General features: G+C 49.5%; 1 protein-coding gene across 2 annotated transcripts in view; it reads right to left on the reverse strand.

Moving 5' to 3' along the window:
- The window catches only part of PAPPA (pappalysin 1), a 244,862-nt gene that overhangs the window by 25,663 nt on the left and 192,558 nt on the right, over positions 1–26,641 (reverse strand). For both annotated transcript variants that reach the window (XR_009251453.1, XM_058694371.1), the window contains exons 16-19: positions 22,108–22,318; positions 21,314–21,485; positions 12,107–12,254; positions 6,515–6,624 (exon numbers count right to left, since the gene is read on the reverse strand). Coding sequence is in view for 1 of the 2 variants with exons in the window: in XM_058694371.1 (XP_058550354.1) it covers positions 6,515–6,624; positions 12,107–12,254; positions 21,314–21,485; positions 22,108–22,318 (641 nt within the window). In the remaining variant the exon portion in view is untranslated. The remainder of the gene's footprint in view (positions 1–6,514; positions 6,625–12,106; positions 12,255–21,313; positions 21,486–22,107; positions 22,319–26,641) is intronic.

Consider the following 26,641-nt stretch of genomic DNA (forward strand, 5'->3'; position numbering starts at 1 on the left):
GGTTCTCCTGCCTGTGAAATGGGTCCTGAAAATCATGTCATCGGCTTGTTGTGATGATGCACTGAGATAAGTGGTATGGAAATGGTTAACCGAAGACCTGGGTTTAGACATCTCTGTCTCTCCCAAGGACCAGGCCTGGAGCACAGCAAACACGTTGGCCAAATGAAGGAATGTGAGTAGGTCCAGGGTTCCTTTCTTCCAGCTTCCAGCTACTTTGGTGCCCTGTGCTTCCTGGCCCCAGGGCCAGAAGTGGGGAGATACATCTGCTTTCATTCTCTGGGACACCTTATCCAGGTTTTCATCTCTGGGTCTGAGGGTCTGTTCCCAGCCAAAAAACAGGGATGCTTGGAGGGGCACTCGGTAAGGCTCGAGTCATAGAAAACAGCGGGGTTAGGATCCACGAGGGATTTGATGCCCATCCCTCCCCCTGTTTATCTGAGAGCTAATTTAATCCGTCTGTAGGAGTGTCGTGGTGTGGTTGTACAAGTTTCTGTCAGTTGAGGTTTACCTGACGTGAGTTCAGAGAAAGGACTTTTATACTATCCGCAGGAGCCTATTTATCTTTCCAAGGCTTTTGGATTTTCCACTATTCCTTTGGGCTGCACGTCCTACCTGTCTCACCACAGGACCTCTCTGTATGTGAGGAGAACTGGGAAGCGGGTAAGGGGCAGGAGCTGAAGGGAAGGCTAGGCTATTTACACCACAAAGTGGGAGATCCCAGATGGGGCCCCGCAAACGTCAGCCTTGTTCCTCTGGATGCCAGTGAGAGGCAGGCCAGGTTTCAGACCAGGTTTTGTAAGATGGCTTTCGTTTCCTACCTGGGCAACGGTGGGTGTGCTTAGGAAGAATAGAGCGCCCTGTCTTCCTGGCTGTAGTGACCGTCAGCATCAACACCCAGGCCACCAGTGCTACCACCACTGCCATCATTAGCACTACTGTCGTCACCTCATCATCAGCAAAGCACAGGCACCCACCCTGCCATCATTATCCTCGTCCTCATCAACACACTCCCTGTGCTTGAGGCTTCATCTACTTAATTCTCACCATAACTATGAGCGTGCTACTATTTTTGAGTCTGGTTTACACAGGAGGAAACAGAGCACAGAGGAGTTAAACAACTTGCTCCCAACCATACACAGAGGCAATGACGGTCAGGAATTAAGCCCACGGCTCTCTGATTTCCAGGTCTATACTTGGAACCCTGCATTCTCACTTATGGTGTCCTAGCCCCCAAAACTGTGAGTATAAAATAGTTGACTCTTTCGACCAACGGAAAGACCAAGGTTCAGAAAGGTGGAGAGGCTATGAGACAAAGAGAGGTGGGGGAGGACGGTCTCAAAGATGAGTCCCAGAGAAGATGGGTCCCAGGCAGCGCTGAAGACCTGTGAGAAAGCATCGTAAGAGAGCCTCCCCAGCCTAAGGCTCAGATCAGATACCCCTCCTAATACCTTCTAGGATGAGCCCTCTTTTCTCCTTAATTCTGTCCTTGATTTACAAGCCTTACTGTGAGTGAATTCTACCATTTAAGTTATTTTTGCCTTTTGTTAGCAGTTCTGGAGCTTCTGGCTTTCTTTAAAAGTTGAGGCATTTTCCACCCCTGTATGCCTGGTGTTTGAGGACTGCCTGCCATTTAGAAGGGCATAATCAATGTTTTTGAATGAGTGAATGAACCAATGAGCAAGTGAGTGGATGCATGAGTGAATGAGAAATCACTGGATCCCTGACACATCTCTCCGTCCATGGGCTTCACCTCCAGGGCACACAATTATCTCCATCCATACATCAGATAGACTGGACTTCATGTCCACTCAGAACCATTCTATCTTTGCCTTGTGGACTCTTGACAGGGTTTCCCACAGTGCTGCCTTCTCTTCCAAGGACAGAACTCTGCATCCTTTGTCTGCAAGTGTTGAATTATGATTTATAATGTGGAAGGTGGTTGCCTTGCATGATGAAATGCAGGAGAATTAGCGCTGGGTTCAAATTCTGGTTGAACCACATTAGTTATGTGAATTGGGCAGTGACAAGCCCTCAGAACCTCAGCTTCCTCATGGGTAAAATGGTGACCCTACTGATCTCACTGGGGTATGGTGGAGACAAAATGAGGTGGCATTTATTGACCTGCCTAACAAACCATGCCTATATAAATGATGCCTTCAATAAACAATGACTTCCTTTTTTTCCCTTAAGTTCCTCCATCCTGTTCTTCTCCTCCTCCCTTTCCTCCCTCCTTCCATCCTTTTTTTTTTCCAGGAGCCATTATAAAATCCAAGGTCTCAAGTACCTAGAAGAATTACAAGCCTCTGAGGTTGTGAAATACATTTGCTGTGACCCAGTCAAGGTGCAGGGCAGATTAGAGGTGCTCCTTTGGGGCTGGTGACAGAGAATGCCACCCAGAATTCGAGATGCCCAGGGCTGGGAGTCTATCTCATCCAAAGGTTGCAAGCCAACGGCTTCCAGGCTACACAACCCACAGAAATGTTCGGTTTGGCACACAAAGTGCTTAACAGAAGTCAAAATTATTTGCCAGTATTTTTTAAAAAATTAAGAGATTTTACATTTTAAAGACTCCAGATTTCTTATTTTTTCTCAAGAAAAAGTGGAAACTCTAGCCGTACTAGGCATACATTTCCACACTGCCACACTTGGCTAGAGAGCCCCCTTGGGAAGCAGGATGTTTTCCAGAGTTCACCACTGTCTCTACCATTCCCTGCAGTCTCTCCAGCACCGGAGCCAAGAGACATTTCCATCTGTCATTGAGTTTGTATCATCTCATTTATTAGAGAAGAGGAAGATTTCTCCCTATCTTCCATATCCCTGTCACTTCCAAAAGTGGGGGGTGGGGGTGGGGGAGTGGGGGCTTTCAAAGGAAAGAACTTTAAAAAAAAATGAAGGGACACAGTGTTCTTGTTTTTGAAAGTAAAACTAAACATTTTAGTACACCTGAAACTAATATAATTTTATATGTCAATTATACCTCAATAAAAAGGAATAAGAAAGCCCCAGTAGAAGTTATCTCATTGGTGCAGCCATTGCCTGGCATGGGGAGGGGATGATCTTTGGGGAGTCACAGACCCTGACCTGGGTAGTGGTTTCAGGAGTGGCTGCAAACATACAAATTTCTCAAATCTCTTGCTAAGGATCAGCATATATGTTAAATCTCAGTAAGAAAAACTTCCAGCTGTATTTAAAAATTCTTATTTCTTAAGTTGGATAGTATGTACATGGGCATTTGATATATTTTCTTTAAGTCTGTCTGTCTGAAATACGTAGAGTAAAACATTGCTACTACTATGAATAATATGACTAGGTATTTAATATACAGAACGATAGGCCTGGCCTGCTTCACCCATTTATCCTGCCTGCCTGGTTCCTGTGGGTGTTTGAGTTTGTGACTCTTGATCCAGGACTATGTCTCATTCCACAGTTGGGGAAACTGCAGCTTATAGAAATGATAGGATTTGTCCAAGGACACACAGCAAGAAGATGCCTGGGTTTGCACTAGAACCTTGGTCACCTGACCCTGCAACCGTTAAGTATTTAGCGAAACCCACTGTGTACTCAGCACTAAGGGCAGTGCCGTTGTAAGCAAGATGACCGTGGGCCTGCCCTTTGCAAAGGCCACTGTTCTGGTGCACTAGCCACATGTTGAGATTCTACTCATCTAAGTGGGTACTGTTCTTGTCATACAGGCCAATACGTGTAAAGTACTTAAAATAGATCCTGTCATGTGGGCTCATGAGAGGTGGTAATGCCCGTCCCTTCCCAACATTGTGTGCGATGAGGGCAACTTGGAGAACCTGACATCTGCCATGGGGGGAAGTCTTTACACCACTGTCATTAGCAAATGCTACAAGTCAGAGTTCTATACGGTTATTTTAGGGGGCGGAGGTGGAGGCAGTGGCGGACAGCCAGTTGTTAACTATTTACCAGCACAGTCCCTGGCAAGCCATCGGTCAACGTTTTGCCTTTATTATCATTGTTACGCATTGAACAGAGATGGCACGGGTAGCTGGAGAAAACCGCATTAGACTGGCCGGGGTGTCTCTTCAATTTCTCTTAGGCAAGTGGCTTCCATCCCTGAGATGCCATTCACTCTCCGGGAAAAACGGAGACACTAAGACCTACCTTACGGACTGTGTCAGGGGACGGGTGTAAGTAAAGGCTGACCCAGTGCCTGATTCACAGGAGGCATCCATTAAACATCAGTCGTGGCCTCGCACGTCCTCACCAGGGGACAAAGGTGACAGGAGTTGGAAAAGAGCCTGGCCCCCACCCATCTACCTTGTGCTGGCCATGGGAGGCAGGCCTCAGAAAGCAGAGCTACCCAGGGCCTGCTCTGTTTCCACGTCGCTCTCGTCACACAAGGGGCAAGGGCGCAGCAGAGGCCAGCTTTTCTGCCGTATTCCTGGAAATCATCAATCTCTGCCCTTCACCCTCCTCCCTTTTTCTACCACATTTTTTTTTCGTCCTGGATAATGAGGCCTCCGGAGACCGGTGGAGGTCTGAACCTCGTTATGGCTCTCTCCGTAGGCCAGCATCAATAAAGGCCGGCAGACCAGGGAACTGGGTGGGGGTTGGGGCAGGCAGGCAGGCAGCGGGTGGGCAACTGGGGAAGGGGGGGACTTGCAGGCTTTCAAATCCCTGGATTTATTTCACAGTGAATTATAACTGAACTCTTTAGTGCCCAGGCTCACAGAGGGAAGGGTGGGAATTCACCCAGGGGGCAGAGCAAAGGCCTGAGTGGGAGCCGGGCCAGGGGAAACTGGTCTGAATCCCAGACAGAGAAGACCTCTGGTAGTGGGGCATGAGGGAGGTCTCCTGTGTCTGCTCTGTGGAGGAGTGTGATTCCCCTGCCTTTGGGTATGTGGAATCAGGGCAGGGCAGAGGGAGGGGAGGCATGGCATGGCACGATCCCAGCTCTCATCCTTTGTGACCCTGGCCTCATCCCCTCCCTCTCTGCTGCTCGTTTCTCCATCTGTACAATCAGGGACCTGTGCTGGATCTCCAGCCTCCTTGAGATTCTGACCTGGCGGTTCTGTGCGCGCCCCTGGGTGTGTAATAGCACACCAGCATCCACTGGGCATTCGGTGAGAATCTACACGGGGACTCTGGGTTCGCGATGGGGAAAGGCATGCTCAGGTCAGAAAACAGATGAGGAGCTTGAGGTTAGGGAGACAGAGCTGTCTCGGGTATGCATGGGAGAGTCAGGGGCAGATAAAGGGGCAAGAGCACGGGTGGGCGGGAGGCGGAACAAGGCGAGAGAGGTCTTGGGAGAGGCGAGAGAGAAACAGAGCGGAGACAGGGGCAGGGGGAAGGGACTACAGTTGGAGGTGGGGCAGAGGGCCGTAGGCGAGAAAGAGGAAGGAGGAGAATGCTGGGGTGCGCGGGGGAGCAGGGCAGGCCGGCCCAGTCCAGTGCCAGCTCCACGGGCGGAGTGCTGAGTAAGCCCTCGAAATCACGCCCTCAGCTCATTTGAGAAACCGTACACCCGGTATCGGGTTCTGCCTAGCTATCCGGAGCGAGATCTGCAGCAGGGCAGCAAGGCCTCCCCTCTCCGCGGGCAGAAAGCCTGGCCGGGAGGGACATAGCCGAACATAGTCCTGCATGCCCTGCCTCCCTCCTACACCTACTCCAGGGTGAGCCAGTGCCCGGAACCAGTGCTACATGAGGCCCAGGATCCCCGCTGCCCTGAAGGGCAAGAGTGGGGTCCCACAAAGCCTCTAGGGCCTCGGATAGATCAGGTGACGAGGGGGAGTGGCCAGCCCCAAAGTGGGCCTGGGCAATGGCAGTGGGTGCCAGGAGGAGGCGCCCACGTGGCCTTCTGGCCAGGACCATGCCAGCTTGGCACTGTGGGAAGAGCACTGCACTTGGACTCAGGCTTGGGTTCGAGCCCTCGCACTCCTGAGAGCTCAGTGTCCAAAAGTAGGCGGTGGAGGCGATGCCATGCCCCCTGCTCCATCCAGCGATTCTGAGGTTTCAGTGCAGTCTTGTGTGCGGGGTGCTGGGCACGCGAACACAGTGGGTGCTTCATAAACGGTGGGTGTTACTAATTCCCATATCGCAGATTAACTGCTTTCCACCAAAGGAAGTAAGCGCGGAGAAGGATCCCAGAAGTCTAGGCCATGGAATGTGGAAGGCCTTGTAAGAGCTCGTCTAGAGAAGCCAGACTGCATCATCCTTACCAGTACAGACTTCCCAGTCAGACATACATGGGTTTGTGAGCTGACTCTGCTTTCTGTGTGGTTCTTGGTGCCTCAGTTTCCTCATCTCTAAACTGGAGACATCAGTCCTCTTATTCCTAGGCTGTCATCAGGATTCAGTGGAGCAGGAAGTAAAAGGTCCTTCGGAGGGACCTGGAGAACTGACTGTGAACGGTTCCCACCCCACACGACAGGTGCGACAAGTCAATGATTCAACATATATACAAGGACTGATGCGGGCTGGGGGCATAGCGAGTGTCCAACGGGGTCACTGCCCTCCCCTCGCCACGGGGGGTGGCTCTGTCACTCACCTCCACCCGGGTGGGGTTCAGCCAGTGGGGGATGTCACGTACAGTCACGTTCACTGGCAGAATGATGGACTCGCTGTTGTGGTCCAGGCACAAGGCGACACACTCCGACCCTGAGGGGAAGCACAGTGTGAGGCCACAGCTCAGCCCCCAGTCCCCTGATGTCCACGGGCTGCTCTCATACAGGGCAGGCCCTGTCACTCTGGACTGGGCCACCCTGGCCTTGAGGGTCAGAGAAAGAAGGCAACTTCCAGCAGGGCAGCCTCTGGTCTCCCTGACTCTGCTCTCTTGTCTCCAATCTAGCCTGCACCCACCCACCACCATGTTTGTTGGCCCTGAGCCCAGTTGGGTCGTGCCCTTCCTCGTTTGAAAACTTTACAAGATTCCCCACAAGCAGGACAAAGTGTGATCCCCTTTGTCCAGCATTCGTGGGCTCCCATGGTCCGGTCAATCTCATCTGCCATTAACCATCTTCACGCTTTGGGTGGGCCAGCCAGACTGCACTAGGTTTTCCATCTGAGTCCTGCAACAACCCCTCGCCTCTATACCTCAGCTCCCATTCACCCCTTCTCCTGAATCACCCCCATCTGCCTACTCAAGGTCAAATCCCATCAGTTCTTCATGGCTCAGTTCAAATCCTCTGAGCAGCCTGCCCTGATTTTTGCACCTGAGTGAGAGCAGTGTCCAGCAATGATGAGTCTCTCAGTGCCGGCCTTACCCCCTCCCTGTGCCTACCTTTCCGCAGTTACAGTGATGCCCTGGACGGGCAGGGATGAGGGTGACTCATCCGTGAGCCTAGCCCAGTGCCTGGTAAGCCATCAGCCCAGCACACGGTGAGCCCATGAATGCGGCACAGCCTCTTAACCCCTCTCTTTCTGCTCGCACCAGGCTTGCACCCATGCCTCCCGAGCTGTGCCTTCAAGACCCTTCACACTCTTCTTCTACTAATGCACCACTTATGGCCCTTTGGACCTCAACCCAAGTGCCACCTGCTCCGAGAGGCCCTCCCTGCTTTCCTGACAGGCCAGACCCTCCGACAGGCACTATGCCAGCATTTGTCATGGCTTGGTGACTGTTGTATCAACGGCTTTCTTCCCTGACAGACTGTAAACTCCTGAGCCCTCTCTGTGCTCCACATTCCATGCCCAGAGCCTGGCACTGTGCATGGCAGATGGTGGGCACTCAGCAAGTATGTGTGGAATGAGCAGAAGAGACAGGAAGTGAGTGAGTGCATAGACGGACAAGGAACTGAGTGAGTGAGTGAATGGGACGGTGAGTAAACGATCAGTAGGCATTCTGGTATCTTATGAAGGAGGAAGTAGGTACACAGATGGAGGATTGCGTGGGTAAAAGACTGGGTACCTGGATAAGGGAATGACAAAATGAATCAGGTAGCTGGTGAAGGCACTGGTGATGAACTGGAACAGGGTGGTGCTACACAGCAACCCTCGGTCCAGGGACTTCACAGGTGAAGACAGCTGACATCAAGCTGTGGCTTGGTTGCCAAGTTGACTATAATTTGGTACATTGATTCTCTGCCCTGACCTCATGCATTCTGGAGTCTCCTGAAAATCAAGTCTATCCCATGAGATGTCTCCATGACTCTCAAATGGTGCTCATCCATGTGGGCAAAGAATGGACACGTCAGAATCTGACCAAGGCCCTAAGGAGGTCATTCCTCCAGCTTACTGCCAGGACCACCCTTGAATATCAAGCGAATCACAAGAGACAGCCAACTCTGTTCTGTTAGCCACTCTATAGGCTCCCTTCCACGTGTGTGGGTGGGTGGGTAAGGGTGATGTCTGAATGTGTATAATCCCCACACACACACATCTACTTAGAAAATATATATATATATATATATATATATATATATATATATATAGTTTATATATATATATATATAGTTTATATATATATATGTTTATATATATATATTTATAGTTTATATATATATATATATGTTTATATATATATATATATATATAGTTTATATATATATATATATATATATATATATATATATATATATAGTTTATCTACCAGTTCCCTTTTTAATGCCATCTTGTAGTCCTCTTTAGTGCAGAAGACTCACAAGGACCGAAGAGGGGGGTGACAGCAGGTCTAGGACAGTGTTTACAACCTCTTCTCTTTAAACACAGGGACACCGAACCCAGAAGTGGGGGCAGATTCCTGGCCAGGCAGGTGGTTGTCATAGGTCACTCATCCTCCTGAATATCCAGCCCGTGCGATGGGTCGTCATCACACCCAAGTCTCAGGTTAGACCAGTGCACAGAGCTCAGGCTACAGAGAAGGTGGTTAGAGGCCCAAGAATTAAAACCCACATCCCTCTGCCTTCCAAGTCCAGTGATAGATACAGACCAAGAGAGAAAAGAGAAAGGAAGGCAGAGGAGAGAAAAGAAATGGGGAGGGGATGCAAAGTACCAAAAAGACGAGTGATGGGAAAAGGGGACAAGTCACTAAGCAGTTGGAGAAACTCAGTGCTGTGTGTCTGTCGGGAGTTCACGTTCTAAAGGAGCTTCTAGAAAGCAAGGCAGAAGTGAGGCTGTGATGATAAAATCCTCTTCTGCGAAAGCAAGAGGCCGCCTCTGAGGGAAAGACAAAGGCTATCTTATCCCAGGAGGGGGAAAAGGGGGAAAATATGGTCAAGACAGGAGGCCACCACTGCCCTCCCCTTCTCCGCAGCTCCCTCCTCTGTGTTCCCCTCCCCTCCCCACAGTACTAGGGCTTTAGGACCAGGCTGCTGTGTTGTGATATATGAACCCGAACTGGCAACCTTACAGAGGGTGATCTCACCAGGCCCCTGCCTGTAGCAACTTTCTGAGGGCTCCTAACTGCCACAGAAGCCTGCCTGTGTTGAGTGGGAGGGGGGTCCAGAGCGAGCTCCTCTGGGTGGTGCCAGAATGTGCCCCACAGCGCCTAAGCCCCTGTGATGGGACACACCCCTCACCCCTGATTACAAGGCCTTTGATCAAATCCCCTCCTCGGTGAGGCAGGCTCTCCCCAGGGAGGGGCTCAACCTGGGAATCTGATGTGGGGGCCTTTGCAGGTGGGGAAGGGCAGGGACCTGGAGGTTTCCCTCCTTCCCAATCGTTATCTCCCAGTGTCCCACACTGCTTTTTTTTAGCTCCCCCATATCCCCCCAGCCACCCTGGATCACCATATTCCTTAAAGGGGCATCAGCATGGCAATGGGGACATGGGTACTTGGAAGGGAGGGACATTCAGGTTCTAGTGTCATACCAACTTCTTTCCCTTTCTGCTTCATCACAAAAAAGCTCCGTGGGCAAAGGAATAGTGCTGCCACACCTCTGCCTACCTCTAGCTAGGTAAGCAGAGAGCCAGGTGATGTGTGATTGTGGCATGGGAATGCACTGTATGTCCCAAGTGGCCACAGGATGTGTCTGTGTACATGTGTGAGTTATGTTTGCCTTCCGCACATCTTTATGTTTCAGAGCGTAAGATGTGTCTGTGCTTGTGATGTGTGTGTAATTATGTCACAGGTGTGTACATGCTATGTGTAGCTGTGCTGTGTGTGTGTGTGTGTGTGTGTGTGTGTAGGTGACAAGTTGATGCACTTATCTGGCTAAAGTGTACATGCCAAGCATGAGTTTATGATGTATGTGCTTGGGTCTATGTTTGGTCATTAAGCATTTGTGCTTGTGTTTATTTTTGCATGTGTGAATATATTTGGACCTATCAGTGGATGTAGACATGCAGGAAGTCTGTTTTTATGAGTTTTCTTAATGTTTATTTTTGAGAGAGACAGACAGACAGAGAGAGAGAGAGAGAGAGGAGAGACAGAGCATGAGCGGGGGAGGGGCAGAGAGAGAGGGAAACACAGAATCCACAGCAGACTCCAGGCTCTGATCTGTCAGCACTGAGCCGACACAGGGCTCAAACCCATGGACCATGAGATCATGACCTGAGCTGAAGTCAGATGCTTAACCAACTGAGCCACCCAGGACCCCCTATAAGTTTTGTTTTTGTTTTTTTTTTTAAATAAAAGTCACTTAATCAAAAGATTTCCTCCCAGGGCCACTTAATACCAGTCCTGAGTATCACTGAATATTCACTTGTATACACTGAGTTGGGGGTGGGACCCCATCACAGACATATGTGTCTAGAACCCCGCACACCCATCAGGACTGATGGAGAGAAGAAAGCATTGGCCTCAGGGTGGAACAGCCACTGTTACTGACCATTGCTACACCTGTTGCCCCAACCATCTTGAACGCCTATATTGGCAGACCCACAAGATGCCACCTCTCTGCAGCCATCCTGGTCAGGGTCCTTTGGGCTGGTGCCTCTATAGAAACTTACAGTACCTTTAGAATCATCAGAGAGAGCAACCATGCGCTCAGAGGTACTCTCACCAAGTTCTCTGGACCAAATGCAGGAATGCTGATCCCTACTCTACATTTAGGTGAAGAACTGACATGCGCTCTCAGGCTCTGTGTTTCCATCTTTGAAAGGTGATCGGGCCCCATACACCTCCCCCCTCCCACCACGGGCCTCGCTTCTGGACAAGAAGTGACAGCTCCCGTCGTGCTGGGTGTAGAACTTGTTGGCTCTGTGTAACTGGGAGTGACTGTGTGCAGGATAACCTTCTGCTCCAGACATCCCTGGTGATTATCCCATAAATCACACTGGCCATGAGAAAGAACATCCAATTCCCTGGGCTTTTCATCATGGTCAATTAGGGAATCAGCCCAAGAGGTCAGCATCACCGCCCTTAGCTGAGGTCAGACTCAATGCACGCTCCAGTTCCCCAGAAAGCCTCAGAGCCGATGATTAATGCATCCATCCAGGCACCTGGTTTCAACCAGGCAAATCCCTGGCATCAAACCCCAGGTTGTCTCTTCTCACTGTGAGCACTCTGTGAGCTCGCCTATCACCACGCAAATCATATTCTGAAAATGCTATTTATCTTTCCAGTTGGAGGCAACTGGGATGCCACGGAAAGAACTCAGGCTTTGGAGTAGAAGAGCCCTCTGGATTCAGGGCATGTTCTGTTATCCCTTCAAGTCCCAGTTTCCTCATATGTCAAGGGTTATTGGGCAGATAAGATATGGTGCCTCTATACAGTGCTTGATGCAGGGCCTGGCCCATAGTAGGTACTCATGAATGATGAGTATTATGCAAAATTTCAGATTCCAGATAAAAAGGCAGCTAGGACCACCATTGCTTTCCCAAATGTGATAGGTGCTTCCACATCTCCTTCCCTTTGCCACATGGTTTCTTCTGTCTGGAATGCCATTTCCCACCCAACAAGCTCTTGCAAATCCCTATGTAAGCGTCCCTTCCTCTGAGAGCCCCCTCTGTCTCCTTATTCTGCGGTCAGCTCTTCTGTACTCCAGGAAGACCCTACTCACCACTGTTTCTCTAACATTCGTGCCTTTTACTCTTTCTGGGAGCAAGGACTTGGTCCCTCTCATCTTTGTTTCCCCCTTACAGGGCCTCACGAGGTAGAGGTGCCCAGACATCCAGTGAGGCACCAGCCCCAGGTTGCCAGAAGGATCTGCCCCTCCCGCTCGCACCATCACACACACACACACACACACACACACCGTACCGATGGCGTAGCCGTCCGGGCACTGCAGTTTGAGGTTGCTGTTGAGCTGGTCTGGGGCCGAGCACTGGCCTTGCATCTCCTGGCAGATGTGGAAGGAGCCGCTCCAGGTGCCATCTTTCCGGCAGTGGATGACGTTGCTCCCATGTCCCTGAACACCACGCAAGAACAGTCAGGATGACCAACAGGGATGACCACCCTCAACATCATAAGCCCCTCAACAGAAACGAGGAGACTGCTCCTTATCTCCCAGAGCCCTAGAAGTGTTCCACAACCAGTTTCTGAACCATGTACAAAACCCAATCACCCTGAACTAGAGGCACTGTTCACATCTCCATTTTACAGATGGGGAAACTGAGGACTCCGTGCAGAAAGAAGCTTGCTCAAAGCCCCCCAGGGAGCCCATCTCCCAGGTTTCCTATGTCCTAGCTTCAAGCTCTTTCAGAGATCTGTCAGAGGGATTTGTTTTGTGTGTTGATCTTTTTTTTATAACTGAGAAGGTAGGGGACCAAATGCTCCCTAACTCATACAGCAAGGAAGAACATGGGTCCTAGGGCTGTTCGTGAGAAGGTAGCCACAGAGCAAAGCTTACTTAAACTCAGCCAGTGAGAAAGTACCCCATGTCAGGGCTCTGCCACATGCTAACTTGGCAGGCGAGAAGCTTTTTCTTCCTGGACACTGCCTTCCTCTCTTTTGCCTTCCCTTCCTTCCTTTTGCTCCATTCCATTGCATTCCAGCAACAATGGCACCAGGAGGGTGGTGTGGGGATACTTCTATCTGTGCTCTCCCATCAACTCTTTAAAACAGGCACAACACAGTTTCTCAACCCTCTGCAAGGTGGTAGGCAAATGCAGCTTGCAGACATGGTCCTTTCTCTGAGCCCCCTTTCAAAGTCTGGGCTTCTAATGGGAGGTCCAGCTCTGTGGAAATGTCAGACCTTCCCCTGAAGCCAAGGACCATTTCTTAGTGCCCAGACTGTGCCCAGCTCTGTGGGGTCCAAATGTGAAGTGAGCCAGTATCTGCCACAGTGAGACAGTCATGTCCGTGTGACAGTGCTCGGTAGCAGTGCCATGACCATGTGGGGAGAGTAATTTTGGTTGTGAGGGGCAAGCAGGGAGGGCCCCGGAGAGGAAGTGATATATGGAAAGGAGTTTTCAAGGATGCATTGAATCACAGGCAGAACAGGGATGGAAAGACTTTTCTGGAGGGCCAAAGGGCATGCACAAATGCAAGGAAGTACAGTGAGCAACAGACAGCTCCCCAAGGTTTCTCATCCTGTGATCCAAGAGAGGAGGAGTTGGTAGGGCAGAAGCAGAGTGTGGCTTCAATGTCAGCTTATGGAGTTTGGACTCTGTCCCTTGAGAATGGAGAACCACGAGTGGTTTCTGGACGGGGGTCCTTCCATCTGAGAATACACTGTACATTCTCTCCCTCTTTCTTTTTTTAAAAGTGTTTATTTGTTTACTTAGAGAGAGAGAGAGAGAGAGAGAGAGAGAGTACACGGGAGAGAGGCAGAACAAGAGGGAGAGAGAGAATCCCAAGCAGGCTTTACGCTGTAAGCGTGGAGACAGATATAGGACTCGATGCCACGAACCATGAGATCATGACCTGAGCCAAAGTCAAGACTCAGATACTTAGCTGACTGAGCCACCCAGGTGCCCTGTTCTCTCCCTCTTTCAAGCTTTTGATCAGAAGAGAAACTCTGTATGAGGCCAGAGGAGCTGATCATGCTCTACCAGTGTGAAAACCTATGCAATGGCTCTTGTGCCCTTTAGACGCGATTCAAACTCCGGTGTCTGGCCTCCAGAGCCCCCAAAGCCTTAACCTTGGCTAATTCCCCATGCTCTCGCTCCCTACAATGCCACCACCAACCTTGAACTTTGGTTTAAATCACCTGCATTCTCAAATGCACCATAGCTATTTCACAACACCATGCCTCTGTACTCATGGGCCTTCTGGCTGCTTTGTTTCCCTCCCCACCCCAGCACCTTGTCTGGCACAAACTATTGTGTCCTAGTGCTGCTCCAACTCTGCAGAGTGTGCTACCTCAACGTCTCTGCCATGCACTGCCTTGTTATCATCTGTTCCCAACCAGATGATGAACTCCCTCAAGGCCCAAGACGGTTCCCCACTCGTCCCTGCATCCTCAGGGCCTTTCCACAATTTCTAACAGGTCCCGATAATTTGGTCCATTCATTCATCACTCAGTAGATATTTTTGCTCACTCAAGAACTGTTTAGGGGCACGTGGGTGGCTCAGTCGGTAAAGCATCTGACTCTTGATTTTGGCTCAGGGCAGATCCCAGGGTCATGGGATCGAGCCCTGCATCGGGTTCCTGTGCTCAGCATGGAGTCTGCTTAGGATTTTCTCTCTCTCCCTCTGCCCTCTGCCCGCTCTCCTCAGCTCGTGTGCGCTCTCTCTCTCTCAAAAACAAAACAACAACAAAAAAGAACTATCTGTTTAACAAAAGAAAAGATGTGGCGAATCGGTAGAGAGTTATGGAATGAATTTGTTTAATAAGCAAGAGCATAAATGAATGTGTGGGTGAGGAAATAAATGCATAAGTGAGCAAACGAAGAAATGGGTGAATTAGGGAATAAATGAATGAGTGCATGTATAAGGAAATGAATAAGCTCTTTCAAAGAGCTGATGCAGGCTGAGGCTACCCTGTCTGAGAAAACAGCTGCAAGGAGACAGGATTCAGAAGAGAAAGGGGGTGGCGGTGGGGGGGGGGTGCCTCTCTGGGCCTCTCATGGGTCTTTCCAAATGCAGTGGGAACCTCTGTGGCCCCGGGAGAAGGGTGGTCCATCCCAAGCATGCAGCTGTGGGACGACTCACAGAGTCCACCGCCAGAGATTGTGTGTGACATCAGGGAAAGTTTAGGCAGCTTCATGTGGCTTCAGAGAACCGACTCTCCCTCCCAGAGCCCCAAGCCCCAGGCCCCATGATTCTGCTGGGCCCTCGGGGGAGTAGGGAATTGACCCCAATTTCCTGGAGCCTTGGCCTGGGCCTATGATGCATTTGGCCTCCAGCCCCCGAAGGGCTGCAGACCTCAGCACTACGTGGGCCAGAGTTGGCTGGGGACCTCGGTTTGCAGCAGAGAACGTATTAGAACTAGCTGGAATCTGCTCAGGGAATTTCGCCATAGAGAAATCCACTATAGAAGGCTCTACCATAGAAGGTGGGAACATAAAGGTACTGGTGTTGCTGCCTCCAGCCCCTCTCCCTCCTGCCCAGCTCATCGGGCACTTTCTACTGCTGACTAAATATGCTTTAAAGAAAAAAAAAAAAAAGATGGCAACCTTCTGCTAAGACACCTTAGACTTCCAAACAAGGCATACTTGTGGGCTGGCACTCCAGGGCCTCCAGAGCGGAACCCAGATGACAAGTCTAGCCCCATCTCTTGCTATGCACCTGTCTTTCCTTCTAGTCTCACATTCCTCTTGCTTCCCACCTCCACATCTTTGTCTTTGCTGAGTCCCCTGCACAGCAGACTTCCCGGAGCCTTTCTGGATTTCCACATTCTCTTTTAGGACTAGATCTTGGTGCACTCAGCGCTTACCTACCAGCTAGGACAGAGCCTCAGAATTAACCCTTGATGTTAAGTCTATTTTGACCATGGAAGGCTGGACATTGAGGATACAATCTGATATAACCAAAGACTGCTGGGCAAGAAGCCTGCTGGGTACACTTGGTTCTGAATGCACAATTCCGAATGCTAAAGTGAAATCGCTTCCAAGAGGGCTGAGCATCCTTCAGCAAAACATTTTGCCTCTCTGTGCCTGTGAATCTACCTGTATAAAAGCATGTGTGGCTCTCTCAAAGTCTCTTTAGCCACAGGGGCCCCGGAAGGGCTGAAGGCATATCGTAATTATATTATCAAATACCCACCATGTGCCGAGTGTTTTACAGGCATTTCGAAATCCTTTTAACGACATAGTAGAGTAGAAATTATATCCCTGCTACAGATCTGGAAACTGAGGCTTAGCTAGCAAGTGAAAAAGTGAGTTTTTAAATGCCACTGTAATGGTCAGGAGCATGAACTCAAGCCAAATTCAAGCCAACTATGGAGATTTAAATCCCAGCCCTGCAACTTCCTAGCCATGGTTATTTAGGGAAGTTCCTTAACCTATGTCCCTTAATTTTCTCAGCTACTAAATGGGCATGGGGTCCACTACCTGACACAGTCATCATGAGGACCAAGTAAGTTAGATTGTGGGAAGCATTTAGAGCTTAAACACACACTGGGCTCTCTGTCACCTAAGGCTCAGGGCCACTCCTTTCTGCTATATCTAGGGTGACTTCAGAATCAACCCAAGCATCCCCAACATCTTAGAAGTGGCAGCAGCCACAGCAGGAAGGCAGCATGCATACCCAATTCATGGAGATTGCCAGTGTCAGAGCTGGGTCTCCTGACTATAAGCCTCTGTGGCTGTACTGCAATGGAGGGGAGAGGCGGGTAGGGGAGGCGAGATGAGGAGAGGGGGAGAATCAGATTTCTTCTCCTTAGCAGAGATGGGAATAGACAAAATAATGGCAGAGAGACACATGGAAGCCTCAGAGCAGGACAGAACCAGGCTGTACAGATGGGACATAAAGAGCTAAAGCCTTAGAGGCAGGCTGGCCTAATAACGGGAATCTCAGGTCCACCACTCTTAGCTATATAACAGAGACAGAACCACCTTACCTTATAGAACCTCAGCCCCCTCATCTACAAAATGGGGCAGTAATGCCAGACTGATGCTGTGGGGCTTAAATAAAGTGTCCATGTAGAGCACTCAGCCCAGGGACTGGCAAGTAATAAATGCTTAATAAACCGCTGCTATTAATTACTTGCCTCCGTCCCCAGGCAATGCATTGCCCCTATATGCACGTTGCATCTTCCAGATAAGGTACAAGGGTGACATGTAGCCCTTTGTGTAGGAGGAAGGATGGGCAGAAAATCTGGTATGTGTCATGCCTTGGTTAGGAGATCGGAGACTTTAAGTTCTGACTCTGCTAGTAACTTGCTGTGTGACCCGAGGCAAGTCCCTTCCCTTCTCTGGCTCCAGTGGCCCCATCTGTAAAATAAGCGGGCTGCAGTGGGGGATCTCCTAGGTCTTGTCCACCTCCTGTGAAGTTTCTAACTTCCTCTAGGAAGCCCAGAGTGCCTAGGCAAGAGTTTCACAAGGCTCAGCCTAAAAGCCGCCCCTGCTTGGAAAGGCACTGTGCATGCAAGAACTGTGCTGTATCCACAGCAGAGCCCAAAAAGGCAGGAGCCAGATGCATACCACTAGTGGCAGAAAGGCTTTCACAGCCACCTCTGTGACCCATGTGATGAACTGGGTGAATCACTGATTCTATCCCCACCCTTCCGGTCTTGCTCCTCCTGAGCCACTGAAAGCCCCGTTAAGAGCATTACTTGGTCGACAAGCACCTTTAGTCTCTCCCTCCCCTGCTGCGGGCCCTGTGCACGCATCTGCCACAGACTCTGTCCCTCCTCCCCTAATCACCTGCAAATTCCCCACAGTGCTTCTCTGCAAAACTGGGCCTGAGTTATCACCTTGGACAGCTCAGGAACATCTGAGCTGGATTAAATGTTGGGACACTTAGCACTTCTCCCCAGCTGTCTGGGGATGGAGTTCTTGCCCTTTGGCACTAGCCTGCCCTGGAAATGTTCGGGGGTAGTGGGAAGAACAGGGCTGTGGGGCCCGTCAACACTGCCCACTCACTCGTAACTATGGACCAGAACTTAGCCTCCTAGCCTTCTTTCCTCATTAGAAGAAGGGGATGATGTTTCTTCTTCAAATGCTTGTTGTGAGTTGTCGAAATGAATGAAAGTCTGGGGCACCTGTCTGGCATCCTGAAAACACTTTAAAAAGCTGTTATTACCAAGGTTCTCGGTCATGGTTCACAGGAATAATAACGCTATAAATATGAGAGCTGAACTGTCCAATATGGTAGCTACTAGTGTGACTGTTTGCATTTAAATTTGAACCATTTGAAATTAAATAAAGTGTAAAACTTGGTCACTCAGTCACTCCAGCCATGTTTCAAGTATTCCATAGCCAGATGTGACCAGTGGCCGCCATATCTCAAAGCACAGATACGGACTATTTTCATCGTAGCAGAATGTTCTACCGGGCATTGCTAGGCTAGAGAGCCTATATATTCTACAGTTTATTTGAGCAAGAAATTGGGCTTCCCTATGGTTCACACCAATCTCCCCACCCCACATTCTGGTTTCATGCATGATAGATGCCGCCCTCTCTGACTTTCTGGGGCTTGCCTCCCACAGAGGGATAACTTTCAAGATATTGCCTTTGTTTCCAGATTCTATAGGAGCCCACATGGAGCATCAGGGATTCTCCCCACTAGAAGTGACCTCAAAGGGAGGTGTTTGTGGTCTGTGCCTTCCCTAGGGCTGCCATATATGGTGACACAGGTTGTGTACTGTACAACTTCAGGGTGGTACTCATAGGCATACTGTACTTTTACCATCTCATGTAATCCAGACAAACTGTGAGTCATGAGAAAACTGACTCTTAAAGGATTAAACAACTTGCCCGGGTCCTCCCACGAGGAAGTGGTAAAGTCAGAATTTGAACTCAGAGTTCATCGTGGCTCCCAAGGCATAAATGAAGCAGAGGTTTTATTTGTTAATGTGCTTTTAGTGGCAGTGGGAGGGAGAACACGAACCTCCCCTATAGTAGTCCCTGTCCCTGCTGCCAGGAGCTGGAACTTGTTTGGAAAGCAAAGAATTCCGACTCTATACAAGCTGTTTAATTCAAGATGCTCTGGGTCGTAGGTTTCTGCTGTGTTTACAGGCAGCAAGAGGGGATCTGAGGTGAATACTAGATTTGGCTCTCAGGCCCCTGGTCTGAGGGTAGAGGAAATTCATTTTTGGTACAAACTAGACACGTCAATTGTATTAGGAGCCCATTTGGCACACGTCCCCTCATTCTTTGCTCCGACAGGCAATACCCTGCCCCTCCGCGTCTAGCCTCTCCACCGGTTGCCAAACAGAACTGCTTGAGTCGTCTGATAAATTTACATTTTCCTCTCCTTTAAATACAAACTGGCCATGAAAGGTACTTGGCAGGCCCCAGGCAGACTGGGTTCCAGTTTGATAACATGACCACGGCCAGAATATTATTTGGCTCAGCAGTTTGGGTAACTGTTAGCAACAGTTTTATGTAAGGGAGGGAGAGGGGAGCTGATCAGCTTGCATGAGGCCGGGGTAATCTCTGGCCTTTGCTTGTTCCTGCACTGGCTTCTGCTTCCCTGGCAGTCAAGGCTGGGAAGGATTTGGGTACACAGACGTCCACAGGTGTACTCTATGAAGGATTTTCAACTGGTGCCTGTTGGATTCAGTCTGTCTGCAGTTGGGAGGACCTGGACTCTGATTCTGACTCAGGTGACCCCAGCTGTGTCACCTGGGGTAGCTGACTGACTTCTCCCAGCATGAGTTTTTCTCATTTAGAAAATAAGGAGATGGTTCTGGATGTTCACTGTGGCTCTTTCTCATAGCTTGACATTTCCTGAGCACTTACTAGGTGTCTGGCACTGTCCCAAGTGCTGAAAACTCAGGGAAGATTAAAGAGGTGGTCAAGCATTTCACAGCCTGGGGAGGGGGGCACCTGAAATGAGTCGCAGCACAGTATGGCCAGTGCTGGGGGGTGGGTGGGCTGGAGAACCCCAAGGAGGGACACTGAGCCCAACAGTAGAAGGGATCTCAAGAAAGAGTTCCTGGGATTGATAGTCACCAGAGTGGGGGGATGGGCAGAACAGGTGAAGGGGAGGCTTGAATAGTAAGTCACAGGGATAAGAGGTACAGCACAGGAAACGTAGTCTATGGTAGTGTGATGGCATTGTAAGGTGACAGGTGATAGCTACACGTGTGGTGAGCACAGTGTGACATTTAGACTTGTCGAATCACTATGTTGTACACCTGCAACTAATATAACATCATATGCCAATCATCCTTCAGTAAAAGGGGTTCCTGGAGGAATGGGTGCCTGAGCTGACCTGGGAAGGAAGATTAGAAGTGAGGCAGCTGGAAAAGGTAAGAGAAACTCTTTAACTGAGAATGCAGAGGTAAGAGGGAAAGCAGTCTCACTGGTGATGGAGAGGCCTCGAATCCACCCTGAGGAGCTGGGAGTTTATCCCACAGGGGATGAGGGTTACTGGTTCCAGAAGGGTTTTAAGCAGGGGAATCGTCGTGACAAGATCTATGCGCTGAAGAAATCGCTCAGGCTGAAATGCAGAGAATGCGCTGGAGGGAGGCAGGGGGCTAAAAGCAGGGAGATGACCAGAAGGCTGCATGTGGCCCAGGAAAGAGATGTCGATGGCCTGAGTTAGAGTGGTGGCACCGGAGACAGGGGAGAACAGCTTCAGGAGATGTCCTGGAGGCAGAAGGGGTAGGACTTGGTTTGCATGTGAGGAGCACGAGAGAGAGGGGCTTAAGGATGGTGGTTTGACAGGGCCTGGCATCTAGGGGGAACTATAAAGATGGGTGAGTGCTGGTTGCAGGTGAAGGCTGGGGGCCCATCCAGTTGAACCCCTAGCCTCACCTGGCTGAAGGTTCTTGCACACCTGCGAAATACGGGGCTCAGTGTACCAACCAAACAGTGGGTTCTATCACAGTGGAACCGCTACTGGGTTTAAGGCTCCTCTGGAGTGAGCTGGCCTCTTGTTCCCCCTTCTCCATCATAGATTCCCCCACCCATCTCAGAAGCAGCAAAAGCACTTCAGTCACAGACTCCTCCCACAGGAGTGGGTGGGAATGCCAGACTTCCTCCCAGGCACAAGGGGATGGAGACAAAATCCCAACCCTGCTATCTCCTCCTCATCTCCCTCTCTTCCCCAGTGTTCTCCAGACTCTAGACTTCTAGTCTGAGCCTGGTTCCCCTTCTCTTCATGCTGCCAGAACCAACTGATGTCTTGAGGTCGTGGGATTCCATACGTGCTTTCCTTCGGAAAAGTTCTAACACTACACATTTTACAAAGCTAAGAGTCTCTGAGCCAAAATATGGTGTTCAGGGAGGACAACAAGGCTCAGGGACATTACAAGAGAATATAACTAGAACCCAGTTTTTCAACGTCTGCATTGACAACACTGCCACATCTTCAGAGTCTACTGGAGGACACTGTTCTTCAGACACAGGTCGGTCTTCGGTAAGCAGATAGGAGAGGGCCCAGAACACCGACCTCAAGTTCAAGGAGCCTTACCTGGGCAGCATCGCTGTCTTCACACTTGATCCTACACTCGCTGTTGAACTGGAAGCCATTTGTGCACTGGTAGAGCCCATGGAATTTCGGCGGAGGTGGGTCACAAGTCACAGGAACACAAGCTCCCTCCTGCCAGCTGCCATCTTGGGTACACTGAGTCTTGAAGGCTCGTCTTCAAAGAAGAGATAAAAGAAGAGATGTCTCAAGGACCAGATGGCTAGACTCATGCCCTCCCCCCCTTTCCCTTTCCTGATCTCCTACCTGTCCTTTTGGTTGGTAGGGGGCATGCATAGGGATTAAAGAAAATTCATTCACAGAACTTGAGGCAAGCAAGAGTTTCAGACAGTGTCTCAGTTGCGTGTGGATTAAAATAAAATTCTAGCCCTGCAAGCTCCTGTCCTCTCTCTTCCTTCTAGAAGGTTCTTATGGGTGCTAGTACAATGATGATATTAACACTCACCATTTGTTGAACAATTACTATGTGCCAGGTACCTTGCAAACACTTTATATACACATCCTCATTTATTTTTCACAGTCATCCTATGCGGTAACTGATATTATCATTCCCATCTTATTGCTGAAAACTAGAGGCCCAGAGAAGTGAACTCACTTGCCTGAGGTCACACAGCCAGTAGGCAGTTCCTGACAATGTCCCTCTAGATTCTCACAGGGCAGCATGTAATGAACAGTGGCTAATCCCTCTAGCAAAGAAATGAGTGCTTCCTTGTAATCAGATATCCAGACCTGGCTCTCTCTGCCCCCCAGAACTTGTGTGTATTTCCAGCCCTACTTACTTCTTTGACTTCCGGGAGGAGCCAGGCACGTGGTATCCAGGTTTGCACTTGTACTTGCAGAAAGAGCCCACCTTGTGCTTGTTCTCTCGGCACCGGGCTGTCTGGAGGTCTGCGTTGGGCACCGGGGGTGGAGCTAGGCACATGAGCTCACACAGGGCCTCCGGGAAGGACCACAGTCCATCCTCCATACAGGTCAGCAGGCTGTTGTTGCCTGGAGGACACAGGCGGGCAAGGTTTAGCAGATGGGGCGGGAAGGTGTGGGGGATGGGTCTCTGACAGACAAGCTAACTTACGGGTTGCCTGGACTTAAGCCAACTTGAAGAGCCAGAAGGCTCTTGGTCTTGGAATCCTAGACCCTTCCATTTACAACTGAGAGACCCTAAGGAGATCCAGAGAGCTGTGACAAAAGGAGACCCAACCTGGCGAGTAACTCACCCCACATCTATAGTAAATGAAAAGTCAAGGATACTGACTCCTGATTCTGAACCCCATATACTGCATAGGAAAGGGACTTCGTGCTTCTTCCATCCATCCTCCTTGGTTTGCCAGGCGGGCATCTGAGCCTAGAGATGAATGTACCTACTTTCTGATCATTGACACAGGAGGCCCCTATCAGAATCTACTCTGAGCTCTGATGTCAGGGTGCCATGTGACCTCAAACTGCCTGCCATTCCTCTCTGGGCCCTGCGCCCCTGTACTTATCCTAGCCCCCCTCGTGCCTGGAAGTGACAGCACTGTGGTATCTGGAGGCTTGATATTTCTTTCAGGCCCCAGTGTTCAGTGAAGCTTTGCCAAAGCAGCTGAGAGAGCAGCACTCCCCTGTAGGCCGTGCCAGCTCGAACAGACGTGCTGACTGCCACCGGGAAGCTGGCCTGATGGGGAACGTTGCAAATAAAAGTAAAACACGAGGTGTTAGGCTTTTCACTGCCAGGTCATATATTGTCAATGCACAAAAACCTCCCCCAAGACAATTAGAGATGGACCTGAAGCCTGGGTTTCTCAAGGGGAAACGCTCGTCTCCCCAGTTATTACTGGACGGTGTTAACAAGCAGGGCTGGAAGCACATGGAAGGCTACAGGGACGTGAAGGTGGGAGGGGCAGAGAGAGTGGGTGAGATGGACCTTCACCACATCCTGAGTGCCATGGACATATTACTCAATTATTCTCGCAGCAGGCCCATGAGAAATAGAGACTCGGATGGTGAACTGACCCAACTGAGTCCTCAGAGTTAGTAAAAGGCAAACTGCAGCTTCGAACCAATTTTGTCTAGTGACAAAGGTGTTATTATTTTCCATGGAAAGTTGGCTACATATGTTCAGTGGAGCCCTTTTCTCTGAGAGCCAAATGAGAGAGGCAAACCCCAACTCTCCTTCAGACAAAATGAAACATTTACGAAAAGTGTCCAGAAAAGTACTGTCAGGTTCCTTATTTGCTTCTTCACTCCATACCTCCTAACCTCACCTTCATTGGCAGATCTGAGGGGCCCATGTGAATTGCACAGAGGCCTTCATTCATCCAACAAGCATCTATGCAGTGCTGACTATGTGCCAGCTACTCTTCTGTATGGTGGGACAAACTTCTCAAACACAGCCCTCTTGGAGCTTATATTCTAGTGTGATAGGGAGGAACTGAATAAACTATATGAAAAAGTAAACTGTTTGGTATACTAGAAGGCAGTAGATACTCCAGAGACAGATAAAGGAAGAAGAAGAAGAAAGAAGAAGAAGAAAGAAGAAAGAAGAAAGAAGAAGAAGAAGAAGAAGAAGAAGAAGAAGAAGAAGAAGAGAGGAGGAGGAGGAGGAGGAGGAGGAGGAGGAAGAGGAAGAAGAGGAAGAAGAAGAGGAAGAAGAGGGAGAAGAAGAGGGAGATGAAGAAGAGGAGGAGGAGGAGGAGGAAGAGGAAGAAGGAGGAAGAAGAGAAAGAGGAGGAGGAGAAAGAGGAAAGAAGAGGAAGAAGAAGAGGAGGAGGGGGAAGAAGAAGAGGAAGAAGAGGAGGAGGAGGGGGAGGAGGAAGAAGAGGAAGAAGAGGAGGGGGAAGAGGAGGAAGAGGATGAAGAAGAGGAGGAGGAGGAGGAGGAGGAGGAGGAGGAGGAAGAAGAAGAAGAAGAAGAAGAAGAAGAAGAAGAAGAAGAAGAAGAGGAGGAGGAGGAGGAAGAAGAAGAGGGAGAAGAAGAAGGAGGAGGAGGGGAGGAGGAAGAAGAAGAAGAGGAAGAGGAAGAAGAGGAGGAAGAAGAAGAAGGAGGAAGAAGAGGAGGAGGAAGAAGGAGGAAGAAGAGGAGGAGGAGGAAGAGGAGGAAGAAGAGGAAGAGGAGGAGGAGGAGGAAGAAGAGAAAGAGGAGGAGGAGGAGGAAGAAGAAGAGGAAGAGGAGGAGGAGGAGGGAGAAAGAAGAGGAGGAAGAGGAAAAGAAAGAGGACATAGGCAGTGCTGGGCACTTTCTCTATAGGCTCCTTGCTCCCTGGCCCCAATCATTGTCTTCTTTCTCCTCCTCTGTCAGTGTGATCCATCTGGTGAGCACGAGGCAACCTAGAGTCCGTGAACTCCACAAAGGATTGCATGTTGATAAACAGTGATAATGCAAACTATAGAGATTTCTACATCAAGTAAAAGATGATTCATTTGGCTTCCATAGAAGCAGAGAGATTTCTAGAACACCAGAGACTACAAACGGCTTTTTGCATTGCTTTTGTGACTGGGGCAGTGTTTTGGGGTACACAGGCATAGCAAAAGCTATAGGCTCCTATAGCTTTTAGGGAAGGGGGAAGAGGAGTTATAAAAGATATGAGCTGAATTGACCTCTCTGAATTCCCCAGGAAAGATAAAATATCTGTGGAAAAAGTGTTAGGACTCCTAAAAGTATACCGTATCAGCATTGCAAATTATAAAGTGAAAGTCATGGTCCTTTAGTGGCAAGATAACATAAAAATTGCAAAATGTTACTCAAGAGAGGAAATGTGTGTGTGTGTGTGTGTGTGTGTATGTGAGAGAGAGAGAGAGACAGAGACAGAGACAGAGACACAGAGAGAGAATGCAAACCAGAAACGTAAATTCTGGGAGAGGGTATGTAGGAGTTAGCTGTGTACCACATTCAAAAGAAGAACCATGCTAAAGCAGGAATTGGTGGTTCAGGACCATGGACATGCCCGCACCCCAACAACAAACAAAATCCAGGAGATGCAGACACAGAATCAGTATTGCCATGCCCAGCCGTAGCCACTACTCTATATCTACTATATGGCATTGAAGAAAGGGTATAACACATGCTATCCATGTCCTGCCCTCATCCCCTTAGCCCTGACCTCTGTATTCTGAAGGATGGTTACTGTACCTGCAATCCTGTGCTGGAGGCCTTTGGTTGTGGTCATGTGTGCATGCTCTGCCTGTGCATAGGGCAAGCTCACAGTGCTGCTGGGAAGAAGCATTCAACCAGTGATGGAGCTGGTGGATTAACATGCCAGTTCTCAGAGCTGCGGTACCTCTGAGGAGTATTCTGCTCTGTCTCTCACAGTTCCCCAAAGGGACTGGCCTCTGGTTGCCCACAGCAGTATCTGGCTCTAAAAGACACCCTGGATGCTTCTGTCACGTCCATGCCTCCTGATCTCATTCCCTGCCTGTGTTTCCTGGGGGAGCATGATGATCTCTGGAAAAGGACATGCGAGCTGAGATCAAGAGACAGATGCTTAACTAACTGAGCCACCCAGGTGCCCCTCATCTGTTCATCTTTAAAGTCAGGAAAATAAACCTTGCTCACCCTACCTACAAATGTGCCTAAAGAAATTTCAATCTCTAGTGAATATTAAAATAATTATAAATGTACTGTCAAAGAAATGTGCCTGTTTTTATTATTTTATTCGAAAGATTACCCAGAAGACCAAATGTCTTTGGGAGCACCTTTAAGTCTGAAATTAACCTAGGGCAGAATACAAGTTGCGAAGTACCAGGAGACCTAACATCTGATTTCTTAGTACGTCATATACATGGTGCCTGCATCCTGAAGCCAGGGAATGGACCTTGTTCATTCCTTTAGTGCCAGACCCTAGCCTAGTGCCAAGCACATAGTAGGTCCTTCGTATCCATTTGTTAAATGCATGAACTATTATGAATCTGCATGTGACACTGAATAAGTCACCTAACCTCTCTGGCCTTAAGCCAAAGCTGTCTTTGAGTTCATAGCAGCTCTACAATTTAGGATGTGAAAGAATACTGGCCACTGTATTGTTTTGAGAAAACACAAATGCAGCTAGATGGACTGGAAAAGGACACATGAGCCCCTGGGAGGCTGCATCGGCCAAAGGCTAGAATTCAGTTTCTTTGTTCCTAGTAAGAAATAGACCTTAACAGAAGATACAGAGGAGGAAGAGGAAGAAAGACAGGAAGTATAGAGGAGAGGTCTCTGTACAAAGTCCTGGGCCAGATGAGACAGGAAACAAGGACATAAAGGATTTCAGGATGGTTGTTTTACCAAAAGGAGCCAACTGGAACTTCACCCAGCACTGAGGCTGCAACAAGTCAGAGGGAAAAGCTGAGGCAAAAGAAA

The sequence above is a fragment of the Neofelis nebulosa genome, chromosome 12 (assembly GCF_028018385.1).
Source record: "Neofelis nebulosa isolate mNeoNeb1 chromosome 12, mNeoNeb1.pri, whole genome shotgun sequence".
Classification (NCBI taxonomy): domain Eukaryota; kingdom Metazoa; phylum Chordata; class Mammalia; order Carnivora; family Felidae; genus Neofelis; species Neofelis nebulosa.